This window comes from Squalius cephalus (assembly GCF_949319135.1).
Source record: "Squalius cephalus genome assembly, chromosome: 3".
Lineage (NCBI taxonomy): Eukaryota > Metazoa > Chordata > Actinopteri > Cypriniformes > Leuciscidae > Squalius > Squalius cephalus.
The window spans coordinates 23,082,955-23,106,701 of NC_137124.1; the positions used below are offsets into that span (position 1 = coordinate 23,082,955).

At 39.6% G+C, this 23,747-nt stretch overlaps 1 protein-coding gene across 26 annotated transcripts in view; it reads right to left on the reverse strand.

Moving 5' to 3' along the window:
- tle3b (TLE family member 3, transcriptional corepressor b) overlaps positions 1-23,747 on the reverse strand; it is a 35,557-nt gene that overhangs the window by 1,712 nt on the left and 10,098 nt on the right. For 5 of the 26 annotated variants that reach the window (XM_079866951.1, XM_079866943.1, XM_079866932.1 and 2 more), the window contains exons 6-21: positions 19,528-19,590; positions 19,316-19,420; positions 15,871-15,903; positions 13,808-14,012; positions 13,641-13,657; positions 7,931-8,050; positions 7,067-7,117; positions 6,830-6,982; positions 6,278-6,410; positions 5,892-6,067; positions 5,248-5,339; positions 4,174-4,423; positions 3,142-3,389; positions 2,884-3,031; positions 2,390-2,540; positions 1,980-2,056 (exon numbers count right to left, since the gene is read on the reverse strand). In XM_079866951.1, the coding sequence (XP_079723077.1) occupies positions 1,980-2,056; positions 2,390-2,540; positions 2,884-3,031; positions 3,142-3,389; positions 4,174-4,423; positions 5,248-5,339; positions 5,892-6,067; positions 6,278-6,410; positions 6,830-6,982; positions 7,067-7,117; positions 7,931-8,050; positions 13,641-13,657; positions 13,808-14,012; positions 15,871-15,903; positions 19,316-19,420; positions 19,528-19,590 (2,022 nt within the window). The remainder of the gene's footprint in view (positions 1-1,979; positions 2,057-2,389; positions 2,541-2,883; positions 3,032-3,141; positions 3,390-4,173; positions 4,424-5,247; positions 5,340-5,891; positions 6,068-6,277; positions 6,411-6,829; positions 6,983-7,066; positions 7,118-7,930; positions 8,051-13,640; positions 13,658-13,807; positions 14,013-15,870; positions 15,904-19,315; positions 19,421-19,527; positions 19,591-23,747) is intronic. The other 21 variants (XM_079866952.1, XM_079866934.1, XM_079866933.1 and 18 more) reach the window with 14 other exon arrangements.

The window sequence follows — 23,747 nt, forward strand, 5'->3', positions numbered from 1 at the left end:
ATCGGTGTGTTATTAATAGTTTCAAGTTTAATAGACAAGTGGCAACATATATGTTAGCGGTGCGGAGTTGCGTGATTTTTGCCTGGAGCAGGGAGCCTTAAAACACTTTAATATTATATTAATATTTTGAATTAGCTTTTATTTTTATATTTTGTCCAAGTTTTTTGGCATTTTGTATGTGCTTTTGCCATTTCTATTAGTTGTTTTTTATTTCTATTTACAGTGGCATTCATTTATTTTTACTTCAGTTTAAGTCATTTTAGTACTTCAACAAACTTCAGTTAGCTGCCAAGGCCTATTATATACATTTTTCTAGGGATGTACGATATGTCAGCCACCATATCGGTATTGAATATATGTAAAATATATTTTTAATGTTATCGACCCAATATGTCAATTTGGCTGATATATTAAAGCCTATAGATAATGTATTAATTCCTTCAGCTGAGACGCTTCAGATGCGCACTGTTTGCCATGATGGTTTTGAATTGCTTGAAATATTATTGGAATCACTTTGAAAAGGAAAATACAGTTAAGTGCAACAACCAATAGTAGGCTACATAAAAGTATTGTAAAAAAGTTTTGAAGTCTGTTCACCCGTGTTTTAGCACACTGTTATGGGAAGTGCTCATCCAACACCTTCATGACTAGCAAAGTTAGCTTATGCATTGTAAGTTGTAATATTAAATATTATGTTTATTTTTTTGTGTGTGTGTATATATATATATATATATATATATGTTGTTATATATAGCGCATTGTTATGGGAAGAGCGCATCCACAACATTAGTAATGCCGCGGTCACACTTAGACTTTGAGAACGCGAAATTTCTTTGGACACTGCAACAGTCGTGATATTATGTCACACTCTGCAGCATCTTTTTTATAAACATGAATTCAACATAACAAATAATAATACACTCAAAATGTAAAAAATACTAAAAGCAAACTACTCGACTTTCCTGCAAAAAATATTGTTCTTTTAATTCAGCCAAGAGGTCGATCTTCTGCTGGTCATACGTCTTCACGTGATGCAAATTCGCAGTTCAACTTGAAACGCAGCGAAATGCAAAACTTTTTTGCATGAGCTTGCATTTCCGGTTTGACGATGCGTTTGAATGGAAGTCAATGGAACAAAAAGTGCAGTGTGACCGCCCCTTTACACATTCTGACTATCACGTAATTAGTTCAAGATTACTTGTGCATTCACGTCATTTTGCGAAGATACAAGTTGTAATATGTTTATCTTGCATAAATATCTGATTAATCTCATATAGATTTGGTTCAATTAATTAACCCACAAACAAAGCACTTAAATGCATAATATGGTTACAATTTTTTTTATAAGTTGTCCAATGACTGTGGACAAGTAAGGCTTTGTAAGGCTTTTTTTTGGGATACATAAATTTGGCCATTTGAGTGTAAAATTAATTTTAAAAGTTAAGGAATCTTACACTGGTTCACTATAGGCTACTGTATGTATATGTTTGATTTATGTTAAAGTGCTTGGGACATGACTTTTAATGGTGAGACTTTTGATTTTGTAATCAGGCTTTAAAAAAAAATTATATCAGAACTTTGATTTAGATTTATCAGACAATATAGTGGTTATTGGCTTTCAAATATAAAGAATTATCCGTACGTGCTGTATACTGGTTTTCATTTTTCCACCTAAAATTTATATTTGATTTGATTTCAGTTTTTACATTCTGATTGATTTTGATGTGCATTATTTGACAAGGTTGTTCAGAGTAAGCTGAGCAGGCATTTTCTGTACAGCAACAATTCCACAGCAAAAATAAAAGCCATCACTCAATGACTATTACAACAGGGATTAAAGTCCCAATGAAAGCCTGAAGAGAGAAATCAATCAAACTCTCACTACAACTCACACAAACAAACATTCATTTCCAATGTAGTATGGACATTTGGATCACCTCTGTAGCAAGAGGGAGGGAATAAGGTATTGACTGACATACCTGGAAAATGCTGGCACCATAGGGAGTCCTCCAGGCATTCAAGAGATTGTCCTTCCCAGTGCTCACAAACCATTTACCTTTAGGAAATGGAACAAATACACATGGACTAATGGGTACAGAGTCAAGGTTGATCTAAATGACTTGATTCACTACAGCTCGACTTATTTGGAAGTAGAGTGGTGGGCCATTAAGAGAAAGGAGAGAGAGAGAGAGAGAGAGAGAGAGAGAGAGAGAGAGAGAGAGAGAGAGAGAGAGAGAGAGAGAGAGAGAGAGAGAGAGAGGGGTACAAAGTGCAACCTGGCCCCACTAAAATGGAAAAAACACCACTGAATGCTAAACTACATTGTTTTCCCAAGTTTCCCACTTCTGTACTACATATATACATATAAAGTAAAGTAACAGTGTCTTACCACAGTAGGCAAATTTGAGGGAGAGGACACAGCTCTCGTGCAGATGCAGCTGATACTTGTCAGGCTTGGTATGATGAAGCACCTCCACATTACTACTCTCCATTCCCACAGCCAGCCACTCGCCCGTCGGACAGTAGCCCAAAGAGAAGATCTGCATCAGACAGAGCATTTAGCATTCAGACCATTAGTCCTAATCTTTAAAGTAAGTCAAGAAAATAAATGTTAAAACGTTGTGACATGATGCTAGGGTGTATGGGGGGGGGGGGGGGGATACATTGCCACAGAAATATCACCTTTATATTATTGTATTTAATTATTATACAATTAGCACACAACATGAATCAGTTCTTCTAGTGTTCAAACCTACAACATTTGAGTACTTGCCTAGTTATTCTTCTCTATTTATTACATAAAAGAACTTGGGTAACATTTGACGTTACATGAGCTCATGTATCACAGGGCAACGTATTCATGTGAGTGTGTGTGAATTTTACCTGTGAAGTGAAGTCATGCTGCTGGAGCTGTCGTCCCTCTCTCAGGTCCCAGGATCGTACTGTGTTGTCCAGTCCACCTGTCCACAGTTTGGTGCCATCATGGGAAATGTCTATACAACTTGCCCCATCTGTGTGGCCCTGGAACTGCCTACATACATAGACATATACGCTTTATCTTTAAATGCATCAGTACAGTGTACACATCTCTATCCACAAAGAGACACCATTTAATGTGGCATCCCCTGGTGTGCTTCCTACCTGACAAGGGTTTGGTTATGAAGGTCCCAGACAGCAATATTTCCATCACTGCAGCAGGAGAAGCAGACCTTGGCGTCGGGGCTGATCGCCAGCGCATAGCAGGCTGGGGCAGAAGAGGTGAGCTCAGCTTTGATACGGGGAGTCTGAGAGGCTAAATCCCATATGGTAAGAGTGCTGGCTTCTCCTCCAACAATCAGAGTACGGCCATCCGGAAGTAGCTTACAGGAACGGATGTAGTTATCCCTGTTCTGAAGAGAGAGAGACAGAGAGAGAAGAGGGCAACTCAAGTTGAGAGACTGAATTTTGAACTATTTATTTTCAAAAATTTAAGGCAGCATTTCAAAAATGTCTATTTCTTTTTTGTATTTCACAAGAATACGTACAAATATCACTCTCTAGCCCCTCAATAATCAGGCTGAAGAGGTCAACCAATCAAAATGGCAGAGCTAAAAAGCAGTCGTTCAGCTCCCTGTTATTTGCTCTGGCTCACTAAATCTTGTCTAACCTGTGTTTATGAAGGTTAATAGAGGAGAAGAGGCGGCCGATAAGAGGGCCCAGAATGGTAAGTGGGTAGGGAAAAGCTTTTAAGGGTTTTTAGTTGCAGCACCAGGATGAAGCACATTTTCAAATTAGCAGGAGAATTCTAGATCTGTTCCTGAGGGAGATCAATAACTCCAGGCTTTCAGACAAATTAAATCACTTTATAATGGCCAAACAGCTCATCAAATACACAGCTTTCTGCACTATGGAGCAAGCGCAAGGAGATGCACACACACACAAAAAGCAAGTTACTCTGACTGAGGGGGATAACGGAGAACCATCATGGTATTTTGCCTTAAATAACTACACATAGCCTTATAGATTTGGTTCTTATTTGGCAGGGGGATTAAAGGGAGGATAATGATTGTAAAAAAAAAAAAAAAAAAGATAATGTAAAAAAAAAAAAAAATTAAAGAGTGGATTTGTACTTCAAAAGGATCATTCAAAAATAAGCCTGGTAATTTGTGTGGACTGATTAGACAAATTTTTTACCAGACAGTCGAGTTGCGAGACGGGGCTCTTGCTGCCAGGCTGACTGATGTCCCAGATCTTCACACAGCCCTTGCCGCCAGTGTAGACGTGCCGCGTGGGATTGCTGATAGTTACGGCACACACCACCTCACCATGGCTGAGTGTGTTGATCTGGCGGGCATGACGGGGAATGCCTGGTCCAATAAGAGCGTCTGGAGGAAAAGGTACTGGTTGCATCTGGCCATCCGCACTAACGTGGAAGGAGTAGGCCCTATTTACCAGGACATGAAAGAATGAGATAAAATAATAAGAATGATCAAAAATGTATAAGAAATTCTCTTACACTAATGCTAAAAACTTAGATTTTTAATGTTTTTAAAAGTCTGTTAAACTCTGCCAGGCTGCATTCATTTGATTAAAAATACTGTAAAACATTAATATTGTGAAATATTATAACAATGTAACTAAAAAAAAAAACTTATTTTTTAATATATCTTTCAGAAATCATTCTAATATGCAGATCTTGTTATTAATGCTAAAAACAGTTGTGCTGCTTAATATTTTTGTGGAAACTGATACTTTATTCTACCCTGGAGTTCTCGCGAGAGCACAATTTGAATTTGCTCAGCGAGTTACTCTGGCATTGAGTAATGATGCTCATTAACTATGCCCTTGTAGCCAAGCTGTACCAATCACATCGGGGTATCTGATATAGGTGGGCAAGAGGCGGGCTAAACAGATAACGACAGCGCAATCACGACAGTGATTGGTCGTAGTGTTATCCAATTGTGTGTAGTGAGATTTTCGAAATGCATGCTTGGTAACGCCCCTCAAGTTGGGCAATTTTCATTCCTCAATGCCAGACACTTAATCTTTCGGATTTGGGTCTGGATTTCCAGGCTAACTTTATTCAGGATTCTTTGATGAATAAAAAGTTCAAAAGAAGAGCATTTATTTTTAAATTTAAATCTTTTCTAACATTGTCACAAGCAATTTAATGCATCCTTGCTGAATAAATGTATTAGTTTCTAAAAAAAACTGACCTAACAGTAGTGTGTTATACATAGTTATAGATGGCTCAATAACAGCACTTACGGTTTCCCTCCAGGTATAGAGGTCAGACTTGCTGGCAGACCGGGAGGACGCATGTGCGGATGAGGATCAAAGCCCGCCTGCAACACAGACATCTTAGCATAAAAAAAGTAAAATGTAAAACATAAGCCACAAAACAAACTGAAACTGATTTGACAGTCTAATTTCTCCTGCATCAGCTCTTTTGTAATACATTTTTAATATTCTAGTTGAGCACTTGTTTGCACTTTATCTCTCCCCTCAAGCCTTTATTAGAGACCCCCAGACAACTGTTTTACTTCCCATGCCATCAGCGCAAACAGAGATGCAGAACAAATCATTACAAACGCAAAAGGCAATATTTACCCAGAATGCTATCCTAACAGGGTATGCATGCTAAGTTAGACTCTAGAACCTAGGGACCCACCTACCAGAATGTTTTAGATGTCTCACTAATTAAAGCACCTAATTCAACATATCAGCTTCCTAGTATGTTGATTAGAGAGACATCCAAAACATACAGGGAGGTGGGTCCCAACGACTGGAGAACTCCTAGATGATCAGAAGAACTGGAGTTGGAGAAAAAAACAACTGAAAAAGGACTAAAAACTTCTGCGACCATTTAGAAAGGTTTATGTAGTCAGAAAATAATGACATGGGAGTCTAACCATCGGTGAGCGTCCATAGGCAGCAGCGGCTGCGGCGCTCATCTGAGGCGAGATGTGAAGACCAGGGTAAACACCTGGACTGGTCAATGAGCCGTTCATCTCTGGGTGGTGTCCCATCATGGCAAACGGAGCCCCATACGGCGCCGCAATCGATAATGGCGTACGTAGGGCAGGTGCTGATGGGAATATATGGAGAGAAGAAAAGCCAAAGTTGAAAAGCCATAAACACACTCTCACACTTACAAGTTTGGCTGGTTAGCATAGATTAGCTCTATTGGCTCAAAAAGTTGTCCCATGATTAAAAATATGGTCACAATCTTTAGATTTAGATGAATGGGAATGCTTGATGAAAGAATAGCTTAATAACGTGCGCATTTACTACTTACCCAGCGCTTCCATACCAGGTGGTTTTCCGGGTATGGGCCTGAGCCCAGGGGTGTTGCTGGTTCCTGGGGTGGGAGCGTCATTGCGTGGGGTGGGGGTGTTGGACTTTAAACCTGGGGTGGAGGACTTGTCGTTCTGCAAGATGAAGGAACAGAGATGGAATTATCGAAGCTAAAGCTACATACCACAAATTCTCAAATCCAGAGAGCTCTCACGCACTAATCCAGTCAAACACTGACAGCTCATTATTGCTGAGGAGGATAAAGCTAAACTTCAGACCGAACCCTTCCCCGAGACCTCATCCTCTCACTCATCTTTAATCACTCTCTCTACTCTCTTTTCTCCTCTTCCCCTCTGAGGCTAGCTAAGCGCATTGAGATATTAGCCAAGACTAGCAGCTAAGCCACTGTTTGTCTGACAGTAGCTGATGTATTCATGTTACGCTTCAAACTGACATTTATGCTGCAGCTATAAAACTGCTGAGAGGAAAAGGGTTTGCAAATGTGCAGAGACTTGACAGCACAAACACCCATCCTCTAGTCCCTAACACTTACATGTGGGTGGTCCTTCACTTTAGAAGAGGGGGTGCTCCCAGAGGAGGCCACAGAAGCCGGGCTGTTGGGGGCATCTTTCTTCAGTGCTCTGGCCTTATCGAGTCCATTCTCAGGAGGAGAGTGAGACGGGCTGACCCTTGGAGTGGCTGGATCCTACAGTGGGAAAGAGAAAAGTCAGTCACATACGAAAGAGATGATGTTCTCCAAACAAAAAAGGGAAAGACTGTTAGCTTTTACCTCGTTAGACACATCCACGACTAGATCATCACTTTTGTCGCCATCACTGTCCTATAGTGTGAATAAACAGCAGACACATTTAAGACAGTTAAGAATTTTGTGGGGTTCGATAATAAATTTATAACAGAAATTTATAAAATAAAACGTACACTACAGTTTAAAAGTTTGGAGTTGGTGAGATATTTTATATGTTTTTGAAAGAAGTTTCTTATGCTCTTCAAGTCTTCATTTATTTGACCAAAATACAGTAAAAACTGTAGAATTCTGAAATATTATTATTATAAATTAAAATAACCATTTTCAATCATTTATTCCAGCAAAGCTGAATTTTCAAGTTCTTCAATCTTCAGTTCAGAAATCGTTCTAATATGCTAATCTAAGATCTAATTGGTGTTCAAGAAACGTATTAATATTGTCAATGTTGGAAACAGTTGTTCTGCTTAATATTGTTGTGGAAATTGTGATGCATATTTTCTGGACTGTTTGATTGATAGAAAGTTCAAAAGAACAGCATGTATTTGAAACAAAAAATCTTTTGTAACAATGTAAATGTCTTTACTGTCACTTTTGATCAATTGAATACATCCTTGCTGAAGTGTTAATTTCTTTAATGAAAAAACTGACATCAAACTTTTGAATAGTATTATAGGTTTTTGTAAGAAACTGAATTGGGGTGCACAATATATTAGTATCATTGTTCATCAGACATAATTTATTGGTAGATTATAGATTGTAGATTACATTTGCAATCAGGTAAAATGAATCTTTAAAACACTAATTTAACACTGCTGAATGTAATCTGCATCAAAAGGAATATTTCTTTTTTATACTGTACAACTGGGGCTGTAAAAGACAAACACTTACATATCGGCTCATGTTGTCCTTCTCCTCCACTCTGCGTTTCTTTGAGTCCAAACTGTATTCAGACGAGCCTCTATGTTTCTCACTGGCTCTCAGACTGTCTGATGGTGATACTGAATTATTCTATTGAGACAGAAAGAAAAACAATTTGATCAGAAGTTGAACAAATCACAAATAACAGCTTATCCCTGTGCACTTGCTGACAAAAACTCTTAAATGTTCCCTTGAAATAGCATTACATTTAAAGAATATGTACATTTCCCACTAGCGCATAATCAATATTTCCGGATCCTCCCTTAAAGGAACACGCCGACTTTTTGGGACTTTAGTTTATTCACTGTATCCCCCAGAGTTAGATAAGTCCATACATACCCTTTTCATCTCCATGCGTGCCATAACTCTGTCTGACACACCCACCGCTAGCCTAGCTTAGCACAAAGACTGGAGGTAAATGGCTCCAGCTGGCATACTTGCTCCCAATAAGTGACAAAATAACACCAACATTTTCCTATTTACATGTTGTGATTTGTATCATGTACAAATAACAAGGTCACATGAGACACAGCCATCTTCTAACCGTATACATACTGGGAACTATATTCTCAGAAGTTGAAGCACTGCTATTTCAGCGGAGTGATTTGCACCTGTAAATAGGAAAATGTTGCCATTATTTTGTCACTTATTGGGAGCAGTGTGCGAGCTGGAGCCGTTTACCTCCAGTCTTTGTGCTAAGCTAGGCTAGCGGTGGGTGCGTCAGACAGTTTCGGCACGCACAGAGATGAAAATGGTTTGTAAGGACTTATCTAACTCTGGGGGATACAGTGAATAAGCTAAAGTCCCAAAATGTCGGCGTGTTCCTTTAAAGGTGTCATCTTGAGAAACTCAAATTGAGATATATACAGTAGTCAAAATTTGAAGTGGATCAAAACCTTTCATCAAAGTTATACATGAATTTTGAACACTACCCCATTCTTGTCTTAGGACAACTTCGATTAACTTTTTTTTATCCACTTCAAATGTTGACTACTGTATATACAAAGACTCCAAGTAAAGAACTTCTTTCTCAGTATAATGTAACAGGCACTTTAGGTTCAGCTCATTAGCTGTAGACAGTCAGCTATGCTCAGAATGGCCCAGGCACTCAGCAGCACAAATACAAATATCAGAGGCGTCATGGGGCCACTGGTGGCTTTGAGCGAGCCATGTGTGTAAATTCCTCCCTCGTACAAGGTAAACACGGAAAAGCGAGGGGGTTAAGCCCCAGGCCCTGTTAGATCACCCCGTACTCCCTGGCAATGAGGAAGGGAGAGAGCTTGGGGCCTGCCAAGCAAGCCAGCCCAGGCCCCATGAAGCAAAGCAGGCGGGACAGCTGAGCAAACTATCCCTGAAGAGTGAGGCCTCTAAACCAGCCTGACCACACCACACTTCAAACATTCTGGCCTAACCCCGCAGCCCTGGGCAACCTGCACCAAGCATTACATAACGCAAATGTGCCAAACTGGACAGCAGGGTCAAGCGAAAACTGATCCCCGCAGCACAGAAATGGGGAGAGAGAGAATAACATGGTGAAACGCACACACTAAACCAGAATAAACGGACCCTCATCCTGAGAGTTAACAAGCCAGACGACAGCTTGTTTTCCTACCCTCCCGCACATGCCCATCCCAACTAAAACACAGCAAACAGCCACCCTTTCACCACAACTAGTGGACCTTAAATGAGGCCGAAGCAGAGAGAGCGAGTCCATGCATGGCCCTCTGCCAAGACCACTCACTATCTTTATTGTAGGGTTGCACGAAGACGCAATACGGCTTAGTGTGATTATCAAACTGCAAAGTGCAAATGCTGCCATTTAATTAAATATATGCCCTGTGTGTTTCAGAGTGAAGCGTGGCACATGACCTGGTGTCTCAGCAAAACACCAGTGCGGCTTTCAGTGTCTCAGAGCAGCTTGGTTCGCAGTAAATGCTGCTCCTTACGAAAACCATCTCTGCATAAGCTTTGAGTTTCTGCATTTCAAAACGCAACACGTCAACCGTCTACTTAAACTTGTAAAGGACTTCTAAATCGGCCAACAAAAGAGAATTAAGGGCTCCCTTCAGTTTTCCACTAAAAAACTTAATTGTATAACATTTGAAAATTAAGAAATAGACAGCCATAATTTTAAGTAAAAGTAATTGTAATTTTACAATTGTTCTGTAAAATAGAATTATTATTATTGTTATTTTCTTAAATGCTCATATTTTACAGTGAAATTTTACAATAGTCATTTTTTATTTGAACATTTTTAAATGGTAACAACAACAACAACAAACTACTAATATTCACAATATTAATAATAAATTATTATTCTTATTATAGTCATATTGATATATAAAATCACAATTTTTGACCAAATTGTGGAGCTCTCGAAATAAGCATGTGCAGCAAACCTGTGTTTTCACCACAAAAAAATAAGAGTGTACTTAAACTGAGAAAGTGTGTGCAGATACAGTAAAGCAGGAGAAAGTGAAAGCAGAAAGGACAGGAAAGGAGAAAGGGAGAGCAGCTGGAGTTTCATTGCCCAGAATGCACTGAGAATGGAAGCGGCTGAGTGGCGCTCCCTCTGTGAGCACAGCTGGGCAGACGGGCACCATCTCTGGGCCAGAGTGTGGCCCTGCCAGGGCATGATCTCAGTGCCAAGCCCACACTCTCAGTCTGAATGACAAACCTCTATTCATGCAGAGAGCGAAGGGGAGATAGATGAAAAGGAGGATGTGGCTGGGCCAAAGGAAGTGATCTCGAAGGCAGAAGGAACTCCATGCTCTCCTGGAGACGACACAAAGGAATCCCAGGAGCTTAAACCCCACTCACAAACACTCTACAACAATCTCAGTGTTGCTTTTGTCAGCATTAAGCAGCCCATTTCTCTCCCCACCCCCTTCTTCTGCTAATCCAAAAGTAATAAATAGACCTAGACTGCTCTCTCCGCCTGACAGGGAGAAAGTGAGCAACTGAGCGTGTATGTGTGCATCTCAGCTGCGGGTTTAATAGGCTGACCTTTTAAGACAGGCTTAACGTGACTCAATAAGCAAAGTCAGAGCGGTGCTATCAGATGACCCGTGACAACAGGAAGTCCTGGCGGGCAGAGAGCAGGATGGCCACTGCTGCACTAAGCGCTAATCAGCAGCAGAGTCTGATTTCTGCAGGCATGACTGCACTCATTCACACACACACACACACACACACACACACAATACACTATTGCCAAGTCAAACCTTTCTGCATATCCAGTTTAAGAGGTGAAATGGGGCAATCCAGCATTTGGGAGATAGGGAGAATTTAAGTGGTTACATGAAAACCTCAAATAAACACAGCAAGAGGTATGCACAGAGGGACAGAACCAGAGCTGTGGAGACAAAGGGCCAAAGTAACGAATGAAAGAGCAGTTAACAAAACTGTAGAAAAGAGGCACAAGAAGAAACAAAGGAGGAGGCTATGATATATGGTTGAATGAGTAAGGTTTATCTGAGCCAAGAGCTGCAGACATGAAGAGTGGGTGAGGACAAATCCTTTAAGATAGAGAGTCAAAGTCTTTTTTAATTGTGATGAAATTATAGCGCTGCTAATCTCTGGCCTGTGCTTTTGCGCATTTTTTACCTGGATTAAAAGCAGGATTATACAGCAGGCTCCCCTCTCTTTTTTTTTTTTTTTTTTTTTTAAAGCTTAGTGTGCCCTAATGCTGCCAGCTTGGCTCTCTACACGCTGTTAACGTACCACTGACTTCCCTCTTTATCAAACGCCAGGACTTAAAAGAATAGTTCAATGAAAATTAAAAGTTCTGCCATGACATACTTCATCCTTATTCCAAACCACATTATTTTTGTGGAACACAAAATGAGTAAATGTTAAAGAATGTACTAGCCTTTTTTTTTACACAAATATTACTTATTTAAGTAATAAATCACGTTTTTGTAAAGAGTCATCTGAATGGTATACACTCATGAAATGAAGACTGTACTCATAATAGTTTTCTATAAAAAGCATTTTAATTTTGTATTGTGCAGGTGTTTCACTAAACTTCAAAGAGAATCCTCACGCACACTGGCTGCCATCTATGTAGATACGCTAGCAGCATAGTGTTGTTGTTTGGTGTTGCGAAGAGTGAAAACTAGTCTCATTTGCATTAAAATTTGCACGTATTATGCTTGACCAGCATAAACAGCGGGAAATCGGACATCTAGCACAGTCAGAATAAAGTCACATGTAACCATGTCCTTCGGAAAAAATTTGCCAAATCAGTTTCAAATCTCATTTGGATTGTAAGAGGTGGCTTAAACTTTTTCTAATCCAATCAAGAGGACATGTAAACAGTTGATCGGATTGAAAACCGAAACTGGAAAGGAGTGCACATGTGCAATGACGTAACGATACGAGGAACGAGCTGCTGCTGTTGTTGTTAAATGAACGAAGTGACAAATGACTATCATATCTTTCTAAAGTTTTCCTTCCACTCATCATCTGTGAAGTGGAGCAGGACAATGTCCTATCAGTCCTTGTTTCAGACTTTCATCCAAAGAGGCCTTGTTTTGGGTGCAGGAACAGGTGTTTTTACTGCTTGATTAATATAAGCAGCATGGCACAACGGTTCATGTGCTCACCGACTCCTAATTTGGACCCGAAATGGATACATATCAAGTCTGCTCTTTAAAACAAAGAAAGCAATGTAGGAAAATAATATGTGGAAACAGCAGGAAACTGTATATTTGAGCAGTGTGCGCATGTTTCAAAAAACAAAAAAAACAACAACAAAAAAAAAAAAACCTTGTGACATAAACCCATAAGCCCATATCACTTTATATAGCGTTCAAATAAACACTATGTTCGGATTCATCAATCGGAATGAATTTATTCCAATTGAGTAAATATAGCTACCGTAATTTACATCAAATTCAAAGATGATTATGCTGATCTGCTTCGACAGATGGCAGTGCAGTGTCTAACACAATTGTGGCATCGGTACTTAAAGGAGAACTCCGGTCAATTTTAACATTGAGCTCATTTTTTTGTAAATTTGGAGTGCTGTCAGTACAGTACTCATACCTGTATTTACATCCTGTTTTCGGTCGAAGTCCAAAGTAGTCGATTGTCGAGTACACGCGCATAGGTTTGGTTACCTATTATCACGCGCGTGAACTCGACAATCGACTACTTTGGACTTCGACCGAAAACAGGATGTAAATACAGGTATGAGCGCTGGCTGAATTAACATCACTTTTATTAATATCTTTCACATCTACTGCAATCAGATTCACCCGTGTTCACTCTGAAGGAATCACTCACATTAGCTGGGCACTTGTAATGACACATCAAGGATGTTAAGAGGCTAAAAGCAGGTTTAAAACTTGCCCCATTGAAGTCAACAGGGTGCATATTTTAAAAAGAGGATAATTTTTGTCGTTGTTCTCTGTATTGACAGCACTCCAAATGTACAAAAAAATGAGCTCAATGTTAAAATTGACCGGAGTTCTCCTTTAACGGACATGAACAGCAATGCAAACGCTAGCAAAAAGCAACTGAATGCACATTTAAAATGGACACAAAAGTACCACTAAAGTAAAATGATTCATTTTGTAAAGTCTTCTGCACTTGTGTGAGGAACAAATTACAATATAAGTTATTCATGAAAAAAAAAAGTCAAGTAGACAGAGATTCAGAAACTGACAGAACTCACCGTGCTAGACTCCCGCTCTTTATCCAAGGGAGAACGATGAAGGAGATAAAAGAAACAGAGAAAGAAAAACATCAAGTCAGCATTCACATTTATTTTCTTACCAAAGCATGAGCGTACTACTTCAGGACATTTGTTGTGGTTTTCTCTTCAGTGCATGCGCGAGTTACCTCTGTGCTCCAGGTCATGGTGGTTCTTCTCATCTTTGACTGGCAGGTGTGCCTGGCTGCCCAGAGCCCCCAGCGCCAGCAGACCTGATCCTGAGCCTGTGACTGGAGGGATGCCTGGGGGCTGCAGCCCCGAGGGGTGAGGGGGCAGCTGGACCGGGGGTCCGTGGGCAGCATGAGAAAGGTGCTGAGCCTGGAGCTGCTGCTGCTGTCAACACACACATTTACATCAAGTGGGTCGGAGGGAAAGGGCTTATGGACAGCAAGCACTGAATAAAGGTGACTGGTTAAGCCCTTCTCTCACAGGATGCACAGAGAGGAACATTGGCACCCTAACACCTCCATTAGTGGCTGGATCAAAGCAGGACACTCTTCACAAGGACATGTCCTCCTTGAGCTCAGCGGGAACAGCTCACTCCAACACATACTACTGATTTTTAAACGTACACACTGCCTTTGAAAAACCACACTACTTAACATGCATCTTTTTGCAGCAAACCAGGATATGCACAAAACTATTACTAATTGCATGAGATTCAAACAGGTTTGATTTATACACACTCCCATCATACATGCGACAAAATGAAAATGAGTGTGCATGATTTTCAGATATTTGTTCACTGAATCAATATGTACACAAACATTAATCCACACACACACAAAGTCAAGTGAGTTTAGTGAAAAGCTGGTAAACACTGCAGTCACCTCACAACCCATAATATATCTGAGAGTTTACACAAAGACCCATGGTTATCATTACATAGGCTATGCCAGTCCTCCACGCCTACTTAACAGCCAATGATATATGCCATTCTCTGTTTGTGTTAAGTTAATAGTAAGTAACACGTGGTGTCAAAGCAGTGGCTGTTTACAGCTGAGAGAGGAAGATGTAATTATGCAAGAGAATAGATCAGGTAAATTTGTTTCATTGTGTGATTTTAATATCATCCGAATCAAACATGTTGTTCCTTGCTTAATGTCTGAAATAAAATTGTGTCTTCATCTAATAATACAAATAAAGCTACAGATCTCATTGCACTGCTGTCATTCTTCATTCATCTTAATTCCCTTAATTGTACAGTGTTACAATTATATAATTTATAACCAATATAAATTTGCTTTATTAACGGTTCTGTGACACATACATACATTGCACATGAGCTTCCCACATCTACAAAAGACAGACACACCCACATAAGTAATAACTGCAAAAAACCCAATTCAGTTCAAATCAGTTCTTAACTAATAACTGTAAATCAAACTAATTTAGTCCATATAGTGTTAACAAAAATACTGACATTTATTGTCAGATAAAAAGCTGAAATACACTACAATTCAAAAGCTTCAAAATATTATTTTCGCTCAGAAATAATGCATTAAACTGATCAAAATTGACAGAAAAGGCATTTATAATGTTACAAAAAAATATATATATAAAAAATAAATGCTGTTAATTTTCAAATGTGATAAGAAATCGTATTAGAAATCACGTGACACTGAAGACTGGAGAAATAGTTACTGGAAATACAGCTTTGCAATCACATTTTAAAATATATTTTTTAAAAAAAGTTATTTTTAAATTATAATGATGTTTCAAAGTATTAGCATTTTTACTAGTTTTTTGATCAAACAATTTTGATCAGCCTTTGTAAAAGGAAGTATTTTGCTCACAACAAAAAAAAATAACTTTTGAACAGTAGTGTACATACATATTAGACATGTGAATAGACAACTAATAGTAATTTCAGTTATGCAGAATTGAGGCTCTAAATACAAAAATATTTTTCTCATGCAAAATGTAATGAATTCAGTTCTTCTTTTAAGCAAACAAAACATGTATCAAATACATTTTATTGATGTCTCAGCAGTCCTGCATTCTCAATGTAAACAGCACTCATAAATATATAATATATATTTATAAAATGTGCGAGCAAGCACTACTATTCTCGCAGTAAAAAGCCATTGCTTTGACTAAAAGAAGCACAATGCAGAACATAAACACACTAAATAACACAAAGGTGTTAGGATCTAAAGAAGGTTGGGGTCTCAGCTTCTTTAGCACTGACCATCAGAGCAGGGTAGACAGCATGAGGCTGCTGCTGATGAGAGAAAAGAGACGAGCATGTCATTACACGCTCACTCATGAATAACACATCACTACTTCACAAATCTACCCAGGCATACCATTCTGACCAATACTATTTTAGAAATAAAGGGGTGCTTTTATTTAAATGTGTGTTTTTCTAACCTCAACACATCGCTGAACACCCTTAACCTTCCTAGAAAAACACCCTGATCCCCATTAGTAATCCGCTAATATTTTAAAAGTGGCAAATAACTGGCTAAACATTCGGCTTTATTGTTAAAAGACATGTTTTGAGACAGACTGAGGCCATTTATGCTGCTAGTGTGAAATCTGAAATGCAAATGAACAGAAACAGTATGCAAAGTGAATCTGCTGTTCTGTATCAAAACAGAGCAAACCAGCAGCAAACCTCAGAGTCAGCCACTACTGTTTAACATGAAAAGCATTAACATTCACATTGACTTATGAAATGAAGGTCCAGTTTGGCTTTATCACACCTGTATTAATATCAATTTCAAGAGGAGACCAAGTTAACAAATTGCAATTTATTTAATAAAAATTGTGATTGCAATTTAACATGCAACATAAAAGCTCCAGGTTTGCTTTGCCTGTCTGCAAGACTGCACAATTTGGTCAAATATTTTGTGATTATATATCAATATGACTAAAATAATAATAATAATTTTAAAATGTATTTTTATTACTACAACTAATTGAATTGAAAAACAAAACAGGAGGTTACTACAGTGTATTAGTCCTGAACCAAGCCACACTAAAAACACTGAACAAAAAGAAGTGCCATGCTCAACACAGCGCCCATTTAATTATATCGCAGCCCGTACATTTCTCGTTTCCAACTCTATTTTGAATAATCGTGCAGCCCTAATGTGTGTAACATGCAAGTGTATGTGTGTGCGCGTGTTATTCATACTGTTTCTACAGCATCAACATAACGGCAGTAACTTACTAGCAAAGCCACATACATGTACAGCACTACCAATTTAACAGGTCAGTCGTACCGCAGACTAAAGCTTTCATGGGCGTCTCTATCCTCTTGCTAACCCACTTATTTGCCTCTGCCCCTCCCTGTGGATATCACTCCCTCTCACAATGTCTCTCTCTCCTTTCACAATCTTCCTTATCCTCTCTCTCCGTGCCAAACGCTGCTGGCTCCTGATTAACAGTGAATCTTTAATGACCCCCCCCCCCTCCCCTCTCTACCAGGGTTCACAGATTGATCTCCTGCCATCTTCACTAGCCAACAAATAAAAGCTTGTTTTTTCCCCAAGCCTATAAGGATGTGTGTTAATTCCTGCAACAGTGTGGCAAGTGTCTGCCTGACTACATCTATTTATCCACTATCATGATGACCATGTGACTGCTAAGTGTGTGTATGTGTGAGCAGAAGCAACAAGCCCTGCCCCCATGCCTCCCCCACCTCTTGCCAAGCTGCTCTGCTGAATGGCTAGCTGTTAAATGATGGAGCCCCGTCGACAGTTGCATTCAGGCAGATTCGAGGAAGCAATTACCTTGAAAACAGGGGTCAGAGTCTTGGCTCATTTGCCTTAATTGAATTCCAATATCTGGCTTTGGCTGTCCTGACCCAGCTCAGGACCTCCTACCCACTAGGCCAGCCAAGGCTAATCAAAGCTGGGTAACCACACTCACCACAGGAGACAAACCAAGAACTTTTACATGCACATTCAAGGTTTTATTGAACTAAAACAATAATTTGTCTTTTTAAATGAAATGCAAACGCTGTAAGGCCTGCTCACACAAGGACGATAATTATCCACCTTATTTTTCAATGCGGAAGTAATATTTTTTTTGTGTGAATGTGCGAGACTTGATTCATTTGCCACTATAGAAAAATACTAGAAGAATAACAAAGTGAAGTAAACAGTAAACTATTTGCTACAAACCAGTGTGTTTGATTAAATAATACATTAACACAATATGATAAATACCAGTTTGAAATATCAAGCAGCATAACGGATTGTTTTAGTACAGCTGAAATAACAGGATGTGAATGACACCAGAAGCCTCGCACATTCAAGTAACAAAATGGCAGCATCAGCTTAAATTATAAATAAGGTGGGTAATGTAAACTAAACTATAAGGTTCAAAATGTGGCAAGTCCTTACCAGAGTTACAATGATGACACAAATAAATTATATTGTTGGAATCACTTTTAGATATTTTTTTTTTTCCATCTGATAAACAAAAACGTTGACAGCCAAACAGAATCCACTGGAATTTAAAGAGCTTGAGCGTTTAAATCAGATGGCAGTATAACTGTGTGCACTTTTATAATAAACAGAGCATTATCTTTAGTTGGTGAGGACACTAATATTACATTATAGTTATCTTTATAGTTTGTTTTTGATGTGAATGGTCCTTTATTCTGGCAGAATCGTATTAGTTGGGTTTTTGAAAACTCAGACTAGACCGACCTAGACTGTCAAGCATGTATACACGGTCAGAATACAACTGCGCTTGCTCTGAACGACAAAGACAACACGCATCTTCAAATATTCAATTACACACTGTGTCATGTATATTTGGACAGAAAGATGAAGACTGTAGCTGCTCGACTATGCAAAAACCTGCCGTAGTTTGCTTGACTGCGCATGTAAGAGTACTTCAGTTTCTAGTCTACTGACCTACAGAAATACATCATTTATATATATTTTTTAAATTCATAGAGTTATCTCTGGATTACAATCAAAGATTGTAATTCAAGTAATGTTTGTGTTGCCCGAGTGAGTAGGAAGCTTCTCAATGCTCCTTAACACAAGCTCTTTAAAGTATTTAACATGGCTAATCACAGACAACCCTAACAGAATTAGACTTCTCCCCTTTGTGTGATCAAAACAAGAGCTTAACTACACAAGCCCAAACATGTCTCTCTCCACATGCCTCTCAAATGTGACAGACACACAGATCAGCACGTATTGATAAGACAAAAACAATGGCATAAAAAGGCAAACAAAATGGTGTAAACATCACATTACAAATTAAAACAAAGTAAAAAATAAGACCATGAAGGGCAGGAGCAAATCTGCAGCAGGAGATTGATGGGACTAAGACACACCAACAATCCTGATCTCCTCCCAGAACACTAGTATAAATGGCTCTAGCAATCACGGATTTGTCCTTGGACTGTTTAGGAGCTGCTGAGGTGATGCGTGTTGGATTGAAGGTTTTACACTGGAGGATTACAACTGATGCATCACCTTTGACCCCACCTGTGGGAGTAGGCTAATTTAACTGCTTCTTAGAGAGCAAATTTGATCTTTATTACCAGACTATAAATCCAATTGTCATTTAGGAGCCAGGCATGAATGCATTAGTACACAGAGCTGCTTGTGTGCAGGTTTGTCCCTGGCCCTGGTCAAATGAAGGAGAAAGAGGGGTATACACACGGTGAGAGGCAGATTGGGAAGTCCACGTACCCCGATGATGGCATTCAACTCGGTCATTGTCACTTGCTTAGCACGTTCAACAGCCTGTGCGACCTGCTGTTGGTGCTGAGGAAAGAGAAAAGACAAATCAATACACAGAAAATTAGCATGGTTGGGCTAACAGAAATAATGGCAAACAGCTCATTTTATGAAGAAAGATGGAGAATATTTACCTCTTGTGACAAAAAAGGCATTATTTGAGCAAGAATTGCATTTAGCCGTTTGGCAATCTCAGTCTGAAAGAGAGGGGGAAAAAAAGAGACATACAAACAGTACGTTATTGAATGTTGTCAGCTCTTCTCTAATCACTCAAATGTGCTTAATTTCCGACAGCATGCACTCAAACACCCTTACATTACTTTCACGTTGCTGAATGCTCTAATCAAGCCTCCGCGGATCTAAACGAGGCATGATGGGATACCTCCAGAACTCCTGATTAATGAAGTAAAAACTTCAAAAACGTCTGTTTTCGCTAACGTTGCCATGTGTCTGATTCGGCGCATAATGAACAAGAGGCTCTTTGAGGGCTGATATGGTGTGTGGCGCTCGCAAAGCCAAACGGCGCTCCAGCACACTGCTACTGAAACAGATCTGGCCAAATCCACAGCTTTGCCAGGCCAAGATGGGCAGAAGGCCTGGGTTGCCCATCTGGCCAAGAGATGGAGAGAGAAGGAGATATAAAGGAGGGGGGGGGGGGGGGGTTGTCTGGCCTCATCCCCCCCCCCACCACCCCCTCATTACCCAGACAGATTATTTCATTAAGATGCTGAAATATGCTAATGCTGATTTGGTGCTGGGAGATTAACGATGGCAATACTGAGCAATTACCATTTTTCCCCATGCTCCCATTCCAGCAGCGCAGGAGGCGAGGAACCGGAGCCCTACAGCAATATTCAAAATGACTTTTATTGATATGGAGAGACGGACAGGGTAATCAGCCAACATGCTCTGGTTCTCCTGCATTACTCACAGTTACCTGAAGTCCCCAAGAGCTATATTTCATCATGAGCAATGCTAACGCTTCAGGATGAAAGGGAGAGAAGGGAAAGGAGAGCACGAGGGAGGGGGGAGAGGAAGTATGGGGCGGTGAACAAATTGATTATAGGTTGGAGCAGATGGCCCAGCAGGTGAGGGAGGAGATAAATTTCTCTTTCTTTCACTGAGAACCACATTCCGTTCATTTTTTGGCAGTGTGACCTCTGTGCCTGTGGGAGGGTGCTGACCCTGGCACTCTGATGGATTCGGTCTCTCTTTAGAGCGGGTGAGAGTGGATGTGTTCTGACCTGTGATGAACTGTCTCTAGGGATGTGAACAAAGGATCTAAGCCCTCTCCACACCCCTTCAGAGTCATTGAGCTATTAACGTTTTTTCAGCTGAGCTTTGCTACACAAACACACACTCCTTCACAAAACAAACGCATACAACAACAATCTGTTGGCATCTAACTAAAAAAGAAATATTAGAGCATAAAAACGCTGCCTGCCCTCATACACAAGCCATACGCTGAGGTTCTTTTTCCTCGCTCACTCTATCATTTCACACCCTCCCCTTGGCTTCCATTCCTGTATGCCACTCTCAGGTTGCCACAGCAACCGGCCCACCCCTATCTCTCCCTCAGATCATTATGTAAATTGGAGCTCTGCTTGACCATAACAGGCAGTAAAATCATATTACGCGCACAGGGGCAGGTCATTAAATTGAATTTTCGGCCTGTCGATCAGATCAACTCAGCAAATTAATGTGGGATGAAAGGGAGCAGAAGGGGGAGGGGGGAGTAACGGCTTGTCTTTCATGGGTGGGGTGAAGTGCGCGTGTGTGTGTGTTAAGAAAGGGAAGATTGAGAAACACAACCCCTACATCTGAGCCAAAAACCCTGGTGACTGTCCAAAGGAGAAGATATTCCACAGTAATTATCAGAAGAGACTTTTCCATTAATAAACAGCATACAAGACTTGATAGTACACAACACACCATGTACCACAACATTCAAATACAGGAGAGCAGTGAGCACCTGCTTTAGCTAACAGGCTCCTGTTGTGATGCCGGTTTGGATCAAGCAATGCGGATTGTGGTACAAATATCTACATAAAAAAAAAACACACCTTTAAGCAAGACATGATGCAAGGGATACTATCTTATAATAGGAATAGTGTCTATGTAGGGCTGCTCGATTATGACAAAAATCAATCATGATTATTTTTGGTCTATATTGAAATCACAATTATTTAACACAATTACAGCTCGATGATATGATGAAAGTCTTATTTCACAATACGAGTCATTTTAAATATCAGTAAAATTTCAATTATCAATACTTTAGCAAAAACTAATACTAGCTTTACTAATGTAAGATAAGGTCCTAAAATAAATTATGGAATACAAGTAAACAGTCAGCGATACAAAGAAAACAAAGAAACTAATTACAATCAAACCAGACAAATAAATACAAGAGCAAAAATACAAATTAAATAAGCAGTGCTCTATTCAAAGTAATAGCCTACAAGTTACAACAACCAAATTTAATAAGCAAATGTGAAAATTACACTGCATAGTCTTACTGTACATTAAATGTAGATTAATCCTTAAAGCAAATTCACTCACTGATCTTGACTGAATTACTTTTGTCATTTGTCGTGTGATTATCATTAATGACAGATGCAGCAGGAATATTAGGCTGCATTTACTTTTACTTCTGCATTTGCTAATGCACAAATCCAATATACGGTTACACGCATTATCTTTCTCAACTCTGTACATTTACTTGAGACATAACCCACTGTGTAGGTGAATACTCTCCAAAAAGGCATTTTTTTAATTTTTGTGTGTGCTTGTTTAGGCGGGTATACAGGTGCTGGTCATAAAATTAGAATATCATCAGAAAGTTGATTTATTTCAAGAATTCAACTTAACAGGTGAAACTAATATATTATATAGACTCATTACATGCAAAGTGAGATATTTCAAGCCTTTGTTTGTTATAATTTTGATGATTATGGTTTACAGCTTATGAAACCCACGAAATCAAAATCCCAGAAAATTAGAATATTACATGAAATCACACAGTAATTACACAGTGATACCATGGTCATTGAACCAGGTTTTGGTTATTTTGGCAGTGTGGGCCGGTGCAAATCCTGCTGGAAAATGAAGGAAGCATGAAGTGCTCTGGAAATGTCCTGGTAGACGGCTGCGTTGACTCTGGATTTAATAAAGCACAGTGGACCAAAGTCCTCTTTTCTGATGAGAGCAAATTTTGCATCTCATTTGGAAACCAAGGTCCCAGAGTCTGGAGGAAGAATGGAGAGGCACACAATCCAAGATGCTTGAAGTCCAGTGTGAAGTTTCCACAGTCTGTGTTGGTTTGGGGAGCCATGTCATCGGCTGGTGTTGGTCCACTGTGCTGTCCACTCAACGCAGCCGTCTACCAGGACATTTCCAGAGCACTTCATGCTTCCTTCAGCAGACAAGCTTTATGGAGATGCTGACTTCATTTTCCAGCAGGATTTACACCTGCCCACACTGCCAAAAGAACCAAAACCTGGTTCAATGACCATGGGATTACTGTGTAATTACTGTGTGATTTCATGTAATATTCTAATTTTCTGAGATTTTGATTTCGTGGGTTTCATAAGCTGTAATCATCAAAATTATAACAAATAAAGGCTTGAAATATCTCACTTTGCATGTAATGAGTCTATATAATATATTAATCGATTTTATCGATTAACTCGAATGTGTAGTTTACGTCGACTTGTTTGAATATCTGTTTTCTCTTTTACATCCGCCGACGCTCCCCTCTGGGCTCCCGTAGTTCCGAGCAGGCTCAGCGTTTGGCATAGAGATACACAAACAACATGGCAAATGAACAAGACCACGGCAGCACAAGCTCACCCACCAAAAACATTTACAAACTGAATCCGCAGGGCTGCCAACTCTCACGAATTCACCGTGAGTCTCACGCAATTGTCACTTTTTACACGCTATCACGCCACATCCATTTTCTCATGCAGAGAAAAATCGCGAAGCAAAGAGGACGCTGACAGGACAGCGACAGAAAAGGATACTATTGCTATGAAACAAATTCTCAGCTCTCAGATTCTGTCAATTTAATTACAAAATTCAAACAACAAACACCATTTTGGTGCTTGTAAATGTGACGTGACAGATCTCAGTTCAAGCGGCACATGAACCGATCATCTGTTACTCTTTACTACTAGTTAATAAACACGAATATAGGTCATTTGAAACTTACCGAAATGTAATCAAATCGAAAGATCAGAGTTTTTCAACCGCGGAAAGAGGTCCATAAGACAGCTGGAGAACAATGTGTCACGTAACGTTACATTTACCTCAGGAAAACCATTTAATGACCATAGCATGTTAGTTAGACTTA